Source organism: Phaseolus vulgaris, chromosome 9 (assembly GCF_000499845.2).
Source record: "Phaseolus vulgaris cultivar G19833 chromosome 9, P. vulgaris v2.0, whole genome shotgun sequence".
NCBI classification, from domain to species: Eukaryota; Viridiplantae; Streptophyta; class Magnoliopsida; order Fabales; family Fabaceae; genus Phaseolus; species Phaseolus vulgaris.
The window spans coordinates 14,665,585-14,680,260 of record NC_023751.2 but is presented as its reverse complement, the minus strand read 5'-3'; the positions used below and the strand labels follow the sequence as shown (position 1 = coordinate 14,680,260).

Sequence of the window (14,676 nt, the reverse complement as noted above, 5' to 3'; positions counted from 1 at the left end):
TCATACATTTTTTCTATAAGTTTTTAATTTTCCTATTTTGGTTGCTTTTTTCCTTATTTTTTACAGTATTATTTGGACAATCATTAGTTTTATGTCAACATGCTCTACATAAAAGATGAAGACTTTCATATTCAATATCATCGTAATAACCATTGGTATCAATCCTATCAACAATAAGTATGTTTAGATCTACCTCTCCAAGCACCCTTATAAACTTTTTATGTGTAACATGAATTATACTCTAATGGGATTTCATGTAATCAGTTTTATGAAATTGTGGCCAAGCAGATAGAAAATTTAATTGCAAAAAACCATATTAAGACTTTGACATTTCACCCACCCAATGTGCTATTAATAGAGTTTTCTTCAACTATGAAACCATAATACCACATTTTAATAATAAAATAGTGATAACAAAATAGATCTACTCATTACCTTTTATCTATCTTATAAGTATTTTTTTATCTATCTCACAAAGAGTGTAACCTTGCTATGAGGTAGCCTTATGTCTTTTAAGATTAAATCCATCTTGTAGTTCCATAAAGGTTTAATATTATTGAAGATCATATAATACCCAATGTTGTTATCCAGTAACTTTGATACCAAGAGCTTCAAACCATGTCACACATAATATTTTACGTATTCTATGATTTTTTTTTAAACAAGAGTTTATCTTCTTTAAATTCTATTTGTAACTTATACAATACAAAGATATACATATTTTCATTTGATTTTGAGGGTGATTTTTTCATCACTTTGTCTTTCATAAAGATTTTCATGAGATCCTCATCTAAAAAGACATAAGTAATATTGACATAAGTAATATTCCAAAGGAGAAGACAAAAGTATCACATATCACATAAAAAAGTATTTTCTAATTAAGATAGTTTTAGTTTCTTTTATATATTTATTTAATTAAAATGACAAAATTGTAAATATATAACTTTATACCAACCAAATCTATATAGACATATCTTAAATATAATTCATATTTAAAAATATTTTTTTAAGTACTTACTAAGCTCTATCCTTGTTAATAGTAACTTTAACCACATTTATTATTTGAAATACAACATGATCCTAGCTTAATCAAACTTCATACAATTATATCATTCACCTGCTAATGGATAATAATGACATAGAAAATCGAAATTGGAAATCAGAATGATAAGTAAATAATCAAGATGGGTTGAGATGAATGGTATGATGTAGAAAAAAAATACATACTCCAATATTTTTTTTTTTTTTTTTTTCATAAAGTTTGGTTTTGCCCTGAAGAACAATCTGCTTAATGGTATGATTCACATGACATCACACATACTCGCACCCAGCAAAAGAAAAAAGGGAAGCAACAAAGTCAAACCTAATTTCAACCATGATCGATCAAGGAAAATCCAACGGTGATAAATGCATATCCTGACTAGGAAATATCCTGGGAATAAATGCTATGCGATCCACCCTATTCGTATACGACTCCATACCCCAGCTCGCCGAATGACGTGGTTGTTGTGGAAGAGAGGATCCAGACCCTCCCAGAACCACGTGCACTCACAATTGGCCCAAGCGGAGATCCACTCATCACATCGATATAATAATCCAACGGCTAAAGAGAGCAAGCATGATGAAAAAATATAGTTTTGCTTGTATTGACACTTATTCAATGGAAACAAAATGAAGAGAGAACCACGTGCACTCGTAATGGGCCCAAGTGGAAAGCCACTGATCACATCAATTGTATTAATCCCACGGTTAAAAAAGGGTCACGTGAGGAAGCAAACATAGTTTTGCCTGCACTGGAATCTTCCCTTTGAAAACAGAATGATGAAAGAAAGGCGCAAGATTACTATCGTACGCCAGGAGGGATGAGGCGATAAAAGAAAGAGGCGCACGGTACTATCTTGCGCCCACGTTGTCCAAACCTGTTTGTGTGTGCTTTCATTCTCTCGCTTGCACCACATTTCTCTCTGCCTCCTCTCTCTGCGTCCAAGATTTCAATACTCGTGAGAAAATTACTAACACGAACAAGAAGAAGAGGAACGAACAAAAGAAAACGAAACAATGAAGCAAGCTTCGTCCGAGGCAGTTCCTTCGCTATCTTCCACGCCGTTGTTCACGGAGGCAGCCACATCGTCGTCATCCTCCGCCGCTGCGGCGGATGACCTGGCGGTGGGGTCGCGGGATGGTGGCGGCGGCGCTCAGGAGACGGTGGCGGTGGATCGGCGAGGCGAGTACTCGGCCGTGTGCCGATGGACGGTGCACAATTTCCCGAGAATAAAGGCTAGGGCACTGTGGAGCAAATACTTCGAGGTAGGCGGTTACGATTGTCGGTTGCTAATATACCCCAAGGGTGACTCACAGGCGCTTCCAGGGTACATCTCCATCTACCTCCAAATCATGGACCCTCGCGGCACCTCCTCCTCAAAATGGGACTGTTTCGCGAGTTATCGCTTGGCAATCGTGAACGTCGCGGACGATTCCAAAACCATTCACCGCGATTCCTGGCACCGATTCTCCAGTAAGAAGAAATCGCACGGTTGGTGCGATTTCACGCCCTCTTCCACTGTTTTCGACCCCAAATTGGGATACCTATTCAATACGGATTCCGTTTTGATCACTGCGGATATTCTCATTCTCAATGAGTCCGTTAATTTCACGCGGGACAACAATGAGTTGCAGTCCTCGTCTTCGTCCTCCTCCTCCTCAAGTTCATCCGTTGTTGCGGGTCCCGTGTCTGATGTGTTGAGTGGTAAGTTCACTTGGAAAGTGCATAATTTCAGTCTGTTTAAGGAGATGATCAAGACACAGAAGATAATGAGCCCGGTGTTCCCTGCGGGGGAGTGTAATTTGAGAATAAGTGTGTACCAGAGCTCCGTGAATGGGGTTGAGTATTTGTCTATGTGTTTGGAGAGCAAGGACACGGATAAGACTGTGGTGTTATCTGATAGGAGTTGTTGGTGTTTGTTTAGGATGTCTGTGTTGAACCAGAAGCCTGGTTCCAATCACATGCATAGGGATTCTTATGGCCGGTTTGCAGCTGATAATAAGAGCGGTGACAATACCAGCTTGGGATGGAATGATTACATGAAGATGTCGGATTTCATCGGTGTGGATTCGGGGTTCTTGGTGGATGACACCGCTGTTTTTAGCACTTCATTTCATGTGATCAAGGAGTTTAGCAGCTTCTCCAAGAATGGTTCTGTGATTGCTGGGAGAAGTGGGAGTGGTGCTAGGAAGTCTGATGGGCATATTGGAAAGTTCACTTGGAGGATTGAGAATTTTACTAGGTTGAAGGATTTGCTTAAGAAGAGGAAAATCACGGGTCTATGCATCAAGAGCCGGAGGTTTCAGATTGGTAATAGGGATTGTCGACTTATTGTTTATCCTCGAGGTGTGCAATGTTTTTGCTCTGCAAATCTATTTTCTTTTTCTGTGCACCATTTTCTTAGGCTTATTAGTTAGCTATTAAATATTTGCGGTGTTGTTTGTGAGTCAAAGCTCCATTAGACGTGATCTTGTTGTGTGCATTTTAGTGCAATTTTGGCCTATTTTGATAGAACTGAAGGGGCATTCTGGCTGCAATTTTATCAGCCTTTCTATCTTTGAAATTTTCATTGTATTTGATATTTCATGCTTGTAGTTGTATATCTACTGATACAACCATAGAGTTGAATTGATAATCTAGATATTGGGTTTGGATGTATGAATGTAATAGTCACTCACTTTACTTAAATACAGAGAATAGGCTTAGGTTTTGATTAAAAAAAATGGAGTCTGATGAATTTTTATATGATTTTGATGCTATCAGGGCAGTCTCAGCCACCATGCCACCTTTCAGTGTTTCTTGAAGTTACAGATTCAAGAAATACTTCCAGTGATTGGAGTTGTTTTGTTAGCCATCGTTTATCAGTTGTGAACCAGAAGATGGAGGATAAATCTGTCACCAAGGAGTCTCAGAACCGCTACTCAAAAGCTGCAAAGGATTGGGGTTGGCGTGAATTTGTGACACTCACCAGTCTCTTTGATCAAGATTCAGGTTTTCTTGTCCAGGACACTGTCATATTCTCTGCTGAAGTGCTTATATTGAAAGAGACATCAATAATGCAGGATTTTACTGAACATGATTCTGAGTTAAGCAGCAGTGGCTCTCCTCTGGACAATTCTGGGAAAAGAAGTTCATTTACATGGAAAGTTGAGAATTTCCTGTCATTCAAGGAAATAATGGAGACACGAAAAATCTTCAGTAAATTCTTTCAAGCTGGTGGATGTGAACTTCGAATTGGTAGGTGTTCTTGCAAACATATATTATCTCCTGCATTTTATTCACTGGTAGTAGTAGTAGTAGTAGTAGTAAACTTTTATGTTTTTATTCTTTAATTAAACTTGCTTTTCCATGACCCAGGTGTATATGAGTCGTTTGACACTATATGTATTTATTTAGAGAGTGACCAGGCAGTTGGTAGTGATCCAGATAAAAATTTCTGGGTCAGATACAGGATGGCTGTTGTGAATCAAAAGAACCCAACCAAGACAGTGTGGAAAGAATCTTCTATCTGCACAAAGACATGGAATAATTCTGTTTTGCAATTCATGAAGGTGTCTGACATGTTAGAAGCGGATGCAGGATTTCTTGTACGTGACACTGTTGTTTTTGTTTGTGAAATATTGGATTGCTGTCCTTGGTTTGAGTTTTCCGATTTAGAGGTAAGTCCTTATGGATTGCTTTGTCTCTGTTACATTCTTCTTACAAATATCATTTGATAGATGCCAAATATTCTTGCCCCATTTCTTAAGACTTCCCTCCTACCATCTATAGGATGACCTATTCTTGACTTTAGATACTAGACTGCATGTAATTTTGTATTAATTGTTATTGATTTGAAATGGCTCTTCTGCGTCTTACATGTCACTAATTTAACATATAATATCTGGTTTTGTATCTGACTCATTTTTAATGTAAGATCGGAACAAGCCAGTTAGGAAATATGGCCTCTTCCTTGGAACTTTTGCTTGTGATTAGCTGATAAGATGCATGGAACAAGCTGATAAGTCACGAGTTACAGAAGTTGATTAATGCTTCAGTTCATAATTTTGCATCCCTTGAACTTCTTATTGTACAATAAAAATTTGTAAGCAGATTTCTATCCCATACCTAAGCCATATGATAGATTATGATTATGTCTTATGTGAAAGATAAAAATGATTATACGCTTTACATCTTAGCTTCTCACATGTTGTAAAACCAGGGGATTTTGTTATGGATTTTATAATACCTACTGGTTATATTAAATTTTTTATCTTATGTTTGACACATCATCTAATTTTGTCTTCAATATTCAGGTTTTAGCATCAGAGGATGATCAGGATGCATTGACAACTGACCCTGATGAGCTCATTGACTCTGAAGACAGTGAAGGGATAAGTGGAGATGAGGAAGATATTTTCAGAAATCTTCTTTCCAGAGCTGGATTCCATTTAACATATGGAGATAATCCTTCTCAGCCACAAGTTACTTTAAGGGAGAAACTTCTAATGGATGCTGGTGCAATTGCAGGGTTTCTGACTGGTCTTCGAGTCTATCTTGATGATCCTGCAAAAGTTAAGCGCCTGCTTCTACCTACCAAGCTGTCTGGTAGTTGTGATGGGAAGAAGGCCACCAAAGCTGATGAATCTTCCCCAAGTTTGATGAATTTGCTGATGGGAGTTAAAGTCTTGCAGCAAGCTATCATAGATTTACTATTAGATATAATGGTTGAGTGCTGCCAACCTTCTGAAGTAGGTCCTGTTGCTGATTCTGTTGATGCATGTTCTAAACCTTCTCCAGATGGAAGTGGCGCTGCTAGTCCTCTTGAGTGTGAAAGAGAAAGTGGATCAATGGAGTCTGCACGAGTTCCTGTTAATGAGAGACTGGATTCTGTTGTTGAAGAAAGCAGTAATACATCTGCTGTGCAGAGCTCTGATTTAAAAGGGAATGGTATTCAAGAAAAACCTGTTCCTGGACATCCCATTTGTCCACCAGAGACATCTGCCACTGCTTCAGAAAATGCATCCTTTCGGTCAAAGGTACAATTTTATTTTATATTCATTACAGGTGTATTTTGTTACACATATCTCTAGTTTTGATTGTGTGAATTTGAAACATCAGACCAAGTGGCCAGAACAGTCTGAGGAGCTTTTAGGTTTGATTGTAAACTCACTAAGAGCTTTGGATGGAGCTGTTCCTCAAGGCTGTCCAGAACCAAGACGTCGGCCTCAGTCTGCTCAAAAAATTACTCTTGTATTGGACAAAGCTCCTAAGCATTTGCAAGCTGACCTAGTTGCTCTGGTACCTAAATTGGTTGAGCAGTCAGAACACCCACTTGCTGCCTATGCACTTCTTGAGCGTCTTCAAAAGACAGATGCCGAACCTGCTTTACGAATACCAGTGAGAAACTAGTATTTTTTTATCCAAAATACCTTATTTTGAATTGTTTCATCACATGTATTAATTCAGCAAGCAATCCTAATTTAGTTACACTTTTGCTGCATTTCCACCTCTGTCAACATGATGCCGAATATGCTTGCATTATTTTTCTCCTATTGATGGCATTCTATTTTTCAGGTTTTTGGGGCTCTTAGTCAATTGGAGTGTGGTAGTGAAGTGTGGGAACGCATTCTGTTTCAGTCATTTGAGCTTTTGACAGACTCAAATGACGAACCCCTTGCTACAACAATAGATTTTATATTCAAAGCAGCATCTCAATGTCAACACCTCCCTGAAGCTGTAAGCTTTGAAGATAAATAGTTGGGAATTGTACTATGTTACATTATTTAGAATTTATTTTGATGCACTGTCAATGCAAAAATGTTCTGTATTAGCACTCAATAATGCCTTGCCACATCATTAATGAGCTTTACATCTTGTGAAATTGTTAGTATTATCAAAATCATTAAACAGGGTTCCAAGCAAAAAATGGATGTTAGTGTGTAACAGTTGTAAGACAAATCATCAAAAGTAAACTCATACTTCTGTAATCTTGGTCAAATGTTTCAAGACACATTTGTAACATTATTTCCCCCTTATGCAGGTTAGGTCTGTTCGTGTCAGGCTGAAAAATCTAGGTCTTGAGGTGTCGCCTTGTGTCCTTGACTTTTTGAGTAAGACTATAAATAGTTGGGGGGATGTTGCTGAAACCATACTTAGGGACATTGATTGTGATGATGACTATGGTGACAATTGCTCAGCTCTGCCGTGTGGGATTTTCTTATTTGGTGAACATGGCACTTCTCCCAGTGGGCTGCACGTGATTGATGAGCAGGCTTATCAAGCTAGTCGTCATTTTTCTGATATTTATATACTGTTTGAGATGTTATCCATTCCTTGCCTTGTTGCTGAAGCTTCTCAAACATTTGAGAGAGCTGTAGCTCGAGGTGCAATAAGTGCTCAGTCTGTAGCCCTGGTATTGCAAAGCCGTCTTTCCCAAAGATTGAACAATAATGGAAGATATGTTTCTGAAAATTTCCAACATACAGATGGTGCTACAGAGGGAGATGCCTGTGAGCAATTGGGAGTTCAGAGGGATGATTATACTTCTGTTCTTGGCCTTGCTGAAAATTTGGCCCTCTCTAGAGATCCATGCGTGAAAGAATTTGTTAAACTGCTCTACATGATAATGTTTAGATGGTTTGCCAATGAATCTTATAGAGGGAGGATGTTGAAGAGGCTTGTTGACCGTGCCACTAGCAATACTGACAATGGTCGTGAAGTAGATTTTGATTTGGATATATTGGTTACTTTGGTCTGTGAGGAGCAGGAGTTTATCAGGCCTGCTTTGAGTATGATGCGTGAAGTTGCTGAACTGGCAAATGTTGATAGGGCTGCACTATGGCACCAGTTGTGCGCCAGTGAGGATGAAATTATTCGTGTTCGTGAAGAAAGCAAAACTGAGATTTCTAATATGGCTAAGGAAAAAACTATTATATCACAAAAGCTGAGTGAATCTGAAGTGACAAACAATCGATTGAAGGTATTTCATGTCTTAGTTGATAACATACTGTGGTTACCTCATGTTAATTGCTAATGGAGAATTTAGGTCTAACGCACTTCATGATTCAACAGTCTGAAATGAGGGCTGAGATGGATCGATTTTCTCGGGAAAAGAAGGAATTAGCTGAACAAGCTCAAGAAGTTGAGAGTCAGCTTGAATGGCTCCGCTCAGAACGGGATGATGAAATTGCGAAGCTCTCAGCAGAGAAGAAGGCTCTTCATGACCGTTTACATGATGCTGAGACACAACTTTCTCAGTTGAAGTCTCGGAAACGCGATGAATTAAAGGTATAGTTTAAAAAAGTTTGATTTTCTACATTGATAATGAAAAAAGTTGTTCAGCTATTCTAATTTTAAATGCCGTGCACTGCACACTATAAATTTTATGCTTATGATGATTATTCTTACATTTTCTTACCAGTTAAATTTTACTCATACTTGGTGCAATTGCAAGTGTACTTATGGGTTTTTCAAAATTCAAAGGATCTCTATACTCAATCTAGGGGATTCATTGCATTTACACTCTTCAGTATGAAATTTACTACTGGTTTTGCTTTATCTGACTACTTCACCTGTGATTCTTGCTATGTTTCCCCCTCTTTCTATCCTTCCTATAAACTCTGATATGGGCGAATGAATGTGTCCATGCTTTGTTTTTGCCAATTCATGAAAGATGGTTTTCAGCTATTAGTTCTACTTAGTTTTTCAGCTGACAGGTTGCTCGTGTGTTAGGAAGGAGTTTGATCCTACCTGGTGCCATACATCTAATTAAGTATTAGTTTCAGTACATAGTCTGAGTGGGCTCTCATACCTTGTCCAACCTTCAAGACCAAAGTTCTTTTTGTGTGTAAGGGCACATTATAATTTATAAGTCATTCCTAGGCTTCCAGTAACGGAGCTGGACTCTAGCACCATGTCTCTTCACCTTGCTCCATCCTCTTTATCTCTATCCTCCTTTCTCTCTCAGCCTGACACTTACCTATTCTCTCTTCTATTTTTTGCTTGCTGCAGAGGATCCAATTTGCCAATTAAATGCTTAAGTTGTTCAAAAGAGTTGAATCATGAGCTATACAGTTCTCTTTAGTCATCCTTTATTTCATTTATCAAATTACTTGAAAGAAAAAACATGATTAACTATTGTGCATTCTCTTTTACTTGTTTGTTGATTATCATCAACAATCTCATTGGTGATATTTATGCATCAACAGGTGTTTGAAATAATCTGATAGTAATGCAATCATATGCATATATTTTTTATGTGGCACTCTTAAAAACGGTGGGCAAGTGAAAGGAGCTTCATTGTGGTTCTGAATTGATTAGTGGTGCTGTTTGGTTTAAGATTTTTCCTTTACTTCTAATTACAAATGTTACCATGTTTTCATTTTGGTGCCAGTGAAATAATTTGTTTTCTATTTTCATTTCTGTTGAAAATCAATTGTTTTTATTTAGTGAAAACATTTCTTCCTGGTTTTCTATTTCTATTTTCTTTCTTCATTGTCTACTGTACAAACTTTTGAAAACAGGAAGAAAGTGAAAACACCTTGGCCTTTTTGTAAAATGTAACCGAGTTAATTAAAACAGGAAATGAAAACAAGAAGTTTTATTTTTCAAATTTGATGACTCTTAAATTTTCATTGTGTAAAATGGGCACAAATTGAAAATTAATGTGGATCTTATGACATACAGAAAGTAGTCAAGGAGAAAAATGCTCTAGCTGAAAGATTGAAGAATGCTGAAGCTGCACGCAAGAGATTTGATGAAGAACTGAAAAGATTTGCGACAGAGAATGTGACTCGGGAGGAAATTCGGCAATCACTTGAAGATGAAGTCCGTAGATTGACTCAAACTGTTGGGCAAACTGAAGGGGAAAAGCGCGAGAAGGAAGAGCAGGTTGCTAGGTGTGAAGCATATATTGATGGCATGGAATCAAAGTTGCAAGCTTGCCAGGTTTGTCTTGATATAGAATCTGTACTACTCTTGCTGTTTTTATCATTGTTAATTACGTATCGCCTTATATATGTTTACATGTTCAACTTATATGATAGTTAAACCTGTTTCAGTTATGGAACTAGCTGTTCGAACTAGTTGTTTGATATGTAATGTATTGCCGCCTGTATGCTTAGTTGGATTTTGAGCAGGTTTTGTTGGGTAACCTTAAAATCATATTAAGTGGATACAATAAATGTGTAACATGAGTTTGACTCAGTATTGCTAATGGATAATGATACACATAAACCTCTCTTTGAAAGACACTTGTTTATTATACACCTTTTATTTCGTTCTCTCTCTCCTCTCATCATATCACATATCCTATAAACCTATTTTATTTTTTTTCTCTAGGTGTAGATCATCATTATAGGTGTCTATACTATATAGAACATTTTCCATTTTGTTAATATAGGCCGATGTCGTGTTCTATTAACAGTGGTAGATTGCTTCTTTCTTCTATTTTGTCTAATTTATTGCTCAAAAATCACCTTAGTTCAAACTTCAAAATCAGCTTTAAAGTAGTACTTTTCTGGATTAGCGAAAATAGTGTAAAAATGACCATGTTCCCATGATTAATAACGATCCAATTATTGCTACTAGTAACGATCTTCAGAGGATGTTTGAAATTGATGCTAGTGTCTGTTGTTATTTGTCACTTCTACTCTATGCTTACACATACTCCGGAGAGAAATACTGTTGGTTAATAACTTTGTTTTCCTTGTGCAGCAATATATTCACACACTTGAGGCCTCACTCCAGGAGGAAATGTCAAGACATGCCCCTCTATATGGCGCTGGTCTGGAAGCTTTGTCATTGAAAGAGTTGGAAACAATATCACGTATTCATGAAGACGGGCTTAGGCAGATCCATGCCATTCAACAGCGTAAAGGGAGTCCTGCTGGGAGCCCTCTTGTAAGCCCCCATGCTCTCCCTCACACCCATGGTTTGTATCCAGCTGCCTCGCCCCCTATGGCCGTGGGACTGCCTCCCTCGATCATCCCAAATGGTGTAGGGATCCACAGCAACGGCCATGTGAATGGTGCAGTTGGACCTTGGTTTAACCACTCTTGAATTCTCTCTCGGGTCATAGAATGTTATTCTTTTTGAGTTATTTGTTTGGCATTTTGGCCGATAGAACTGTTGGAGCTGAATGTTGGGTAAAGGATTACCGAAGATTAGAAATATTGGGTGAAGTTTTGCCTTACATATGTTAATCCAGTGGAACTATCAGTTGCAAATGCCGTACTCATTTGCGCCTACGTCTTTTTGAGGGGGAAAATATTACTTACAGGCTTTTTCAACTTTCCATAGTTATAGCTTACTGTTATTACATAGTTTGGCCGTATGGTTGATTCTATTTTTATCCTGGGCCACAATTTAAGCGCTGTAAGAAATCTTAGACTGACAGTTTTTAATACGTAATCAACAAAGAAAATCCTTTTTCCTCTGATTACGCTCTTGTTGAAGCTCATGCGATTTAGGTATATGTACTTCATTTTTTTTCCTTGGTTGTAGTTACAAGGTATACTTAAATTCATTCGATTATATTATGAAATGGAGACCTTTTTTCTTCATTTCTGCTATGTTTTGTTTCCAATTATTGTATGATTTTCCTCAACCTTATTCTTTACATAGAAGTTATTCTTTACACATGTTATACAATATTTGACAATCTCTATGCACATTAGAAAGTTCAGCTAATTCCATAAAATTGGTATGGAAATATAGAAAGATCAGCTTATTCTATAAAATTGGTATACAAATATCAGCATCTATTTTTCTTTATGGGTCCGGTGAATATTTGAAATAGACCTTAATACTGGATGTTCCATCTCTCTCTAGATATTTTGTTAATGGGGGTGATAGTATTTAATTTTGGCAAATTCTTCCTGGACCTTACGAGTGATTTGCTCCCTATTACTTTTTCAAAATTATCTTTCTTTCCAGAAATAAAAATCTAGAATTCAAAAAATATATTCCACCAAAGCAAATCTTATGTAGCTTTATATTCTGGAAATAAAATTTAAAATATTCTGAAATTCAGAAAAAATGTTTCAGAAATTCCAATCCAAAAACATGTTAAAAAAAGATTCCAAAAGTATTTTTAATCTGCATTCCATTTTTATTTAAAGATATTTTTATCATTTTATATAAAAATTTGATGTAGGTAGTAACTGCCTTTAATTTTTAGCAATTACTTTAAACGACAGAATCTTGTTCATTTTATGCATCCAATATTGGGCTTCAAAGAAACAAAGGTCATATGAAGGGTGTTTTGTTTCTGTACTTCCATATATCTTTTTTCTGCACCTCCATAACTCTTTTACATCCAAAATCACCATTTGGAAAAAAATGTTGTATTTGTTTTTTTTATTTTCGAATTACGTAATTACCGTAAACCTTTTGAACTCTACAATTCCAATCCAGAAAATATCAATTATAGAGTTCAAAAGATATTTGAAAATCCAGAAAAAATACTTTTCAAACTCTATACTGGAAATATAATTTGTATTCCAAAATGTAAAGTTTAGAAGATATTTTAAAATCCATAAAATATCTTTCAAACTTTATAATTTAAAATATAAAATTATATTTTGAAAAACCTTCATTGTCTCACAATCTTTACCTGTGCGAGCACTAAGTATTCGATCCAAATAAGGAATTTTCTTCCCTCCAAAATCTTTACCTGTGGGAGCACTAAGTATTCTTCACTTGAATGGTGGTTGTGAATCCTTTAAGTTCCCAATAATTTACAATCTTTCCCTCTATGTTATTCAGGTTGTGTTTTCGATCTGCCTAAATCCTTTTTTTTTTCTTTTCTAAAGAATGTTCTCTGTCTTCCCTAATTCTACTTTGGAAAATCAGTAAAAAAGCCAAATATTTCAGAATTTAAGATTTTGAAATTTTATAATTTTTCTGATTTTATGTTTTAAAAGGTGATATATTGAATTGACAGTTGTGCAATGATATTTCTTTACTTAAAATTTCAGTTTTTACATGAAATGAGAAATATATTTTTTTCATATTATTAATCACAAATTGTATATTGAGATGAATTCTGAATATATCATTTTTCTTATGTTTTAGTATTGATCAATTCCCTCATGCCATATTAGAGTTTTGGATTCTAAAAAGAATAAAATTTCTATGACACTAAAACAAACACTTTAGAAACAGTTTTTAAAAGTAATATGCTCCTTTACAGGTTTTTTAGTACCTAACTTTCCAATTTAATGGGTTCAAGCCTAAAAAAATAACTATATATATATATTTACAGTTACCTATGCTTAAGGGGAAATTATTTGAGATCTCTGTCTAATCTCCTGAGCCAGATGGAATGTAAGATCATGTGAAAGGCATCAAATCTCTTAGCCGGTTGGTTCAGAGTAAAATGTCTCCTCGCGGCTCTTACTCCATGCTTGAGTTTCCTGTACTCCCTCTCTGGAATTCCACTGAGCAGTTCTTTCAGCCTTGGAATATCTGAAACATCTACCTGCACTGAAAACGCCTCCCATTGCAGCACATCACCGAAGGGCAGCGTATAATTCTTTGATAGAATCACGGGTACGCATTCAGCATAAATTGACTCCACGATTCTCGGGCTAGCCACTTCATACCCACTTGGACAAAGGCAGAACTTGGAGTCCAGCATGAAGGAATAGTAGTCGAGGTCTTTTGGGAGATACTGGTAGACACGCATGTCATTGTCCTGGTTTTCCCAGTGGTGGATAAGGATGGGACGAATTGGGCCGTGCATGCCACCAGCAAAGAAGGCAAGATAGCGGCGTGGGGCGTTTTCCGGTGGAGGTGATAAGAGTTTAGGGGATACTTCACCTCCATAGAGGTGGATTTCCGGTAGAGGTACATCTTTTTGAGGGTTGAAGCCTTCAGAAGTGTTGGCATTGCACAAGACCCGGATGGAGGTGTTGTAGAGGAAAGGATTTCCCTTTGACGCATAAGGACCCTGCGACAATAAGAGACGTTATTCAAAATTTCGTTAGGGAGTCATATAAATCTGAAGGGCTGAAAGCGGAAAAGCTGAGTATTTTAATATAATGGAGATCGAAACTGAAAACTGTGGTGTAAGTGTAGAAAATCAAACAAAAGCATTAAGCTCAAATAATGGAGAGGGAGACGAACAAACCCAATCATGACAAGCAACCATGAAGTGGTCGGCACCTTGAGTTTTATTCCAGAAGGGGTATCTCGTGGATATGACTCTCACGTAATCAGAGACAAAGTTCTTTAAGGGAGTGACGTCGTAAGGTGTATAGAGGTACTTGACCATCCATGTCACACTGAATGGAAGAAAGTAAACGTGAGCAGCAGTGGGGTCATTGGTCCTAAACCTTCCAACCCCGTGTTCCATCTCATGAAGGAACCTCCCTTCAATCGAGTATATGTCCTTGCACGGGCCATCGTGAACAATTGGTAGGTCCCCATCTGGGTATACGAATACCTTGAATATCTTTTCCATCTCCAAATAGCTCCTGTAATTGATTACAACAATTAAGCATAAGAAGTTGATTACTCTTGTATTCCCATTTAACTAAAATTTTCTCGTAGAAATGGTGCAACGACTGGTGCTATATATATCTCAGGACTTAAGAGTATTTTGAGAACCTGAAACGGAGGCATGGAGGTGGTAAATTATGAAAAGAACC

General features: G+C 37.1%; 2 protein-coding genes across 2 annotated transcripts; one reads left to right on the top strand and one right to left on the bottom strand.

The window, feature by feature from the left end:
• The first annotated feature begins 1,245 nt into the window (after nt 1-1,245).
• On the top strand, nt 1,246-11,462 carry LOC137823012 (uncharacterized). Its single transcript, XM_068628082.1, has 10 exons — nt 1,246-3,388; nt 3,806-4,279; nt 4,400-4,701; nt 5,338-6,060; nt 6,143-6,421; nt 6,599-6,760; nt 7,065-8,003; nt 8,096-8,311; nt 9,710-9,970; nt 10,739-11,462. Exons 1-10 carry the CDS (start codon nt 2,059-2,061, stop codon nt 11,081-11,083), a joined length of 5,031 nt encoding a protein of 1,676 aa, XP_068484183.1. The 5' UTR covers nt 1,246-2,058; the 3' UTR covers nt 11,084-11,462.
• Nucleotides 11,463-13,310: 1,848 nt separating this feature from the next.
• Nucleotides 13,311-14,489, bottom strand: LOC137823013 (probable glycosyltransferase At5g25310). Its single transcript, XM_068628083.1, has 2 exons — nt 14,157-14,489; nt 13,311-13,976 (listed from the first exon to the last, which is right to left on the bottom strand). The coding sequence occupies exons 1-2, from the start codon at nt 14,487-14,489 to the stop codon at nt 13,311-13,313; spliced, it is 999 nt and encodes a 332-aa protein (XP_068484184.1).
• Between the last annotated feature and the right edge of the window lie 187 nt (nt 14,490-14,676).

Excerpts from the sequence above, each read along its gene's own strand:
- LOC137823012 (XM_068628082.1), top strand. The coding sequence starts at position 2,059 with ATGAAGCAAGCTTCGTCCGAGGCAGTTCCTTCGCTATCTTCCACGCCG. Across the intron at positions 3,389-3,805 it reads ACTTATTGTTTATCCTCGAG|GGCAGTCTCAGCCACCATGC; the intron begins GTGTGCAATGTT and ends TGATGCTATCAG. Across the intron at positions 8,312-9,709 it reads GGAAACGCGATGAATTAAAG|AAAGTAGTCAAGGAGAAAAA; the intron begins GTATAGTTTAAA and ends TATGACATACAG.
- LOC137823013 (XM_068628083.1), bottom strand. The coding sequence starts at position 14,489 with ATGGAAAAGATATTCAAGGTATTCGTATACCCAGATGGGGACCTACCA. Across the intron at positions 13,977-14,156 it reads TGGTTGCTTGTCATGATTGG|GGTCCTTATGCGTCAAAGGG; the intron begins GTTTGTTCGTCT and ends TTATTGTCGCAG.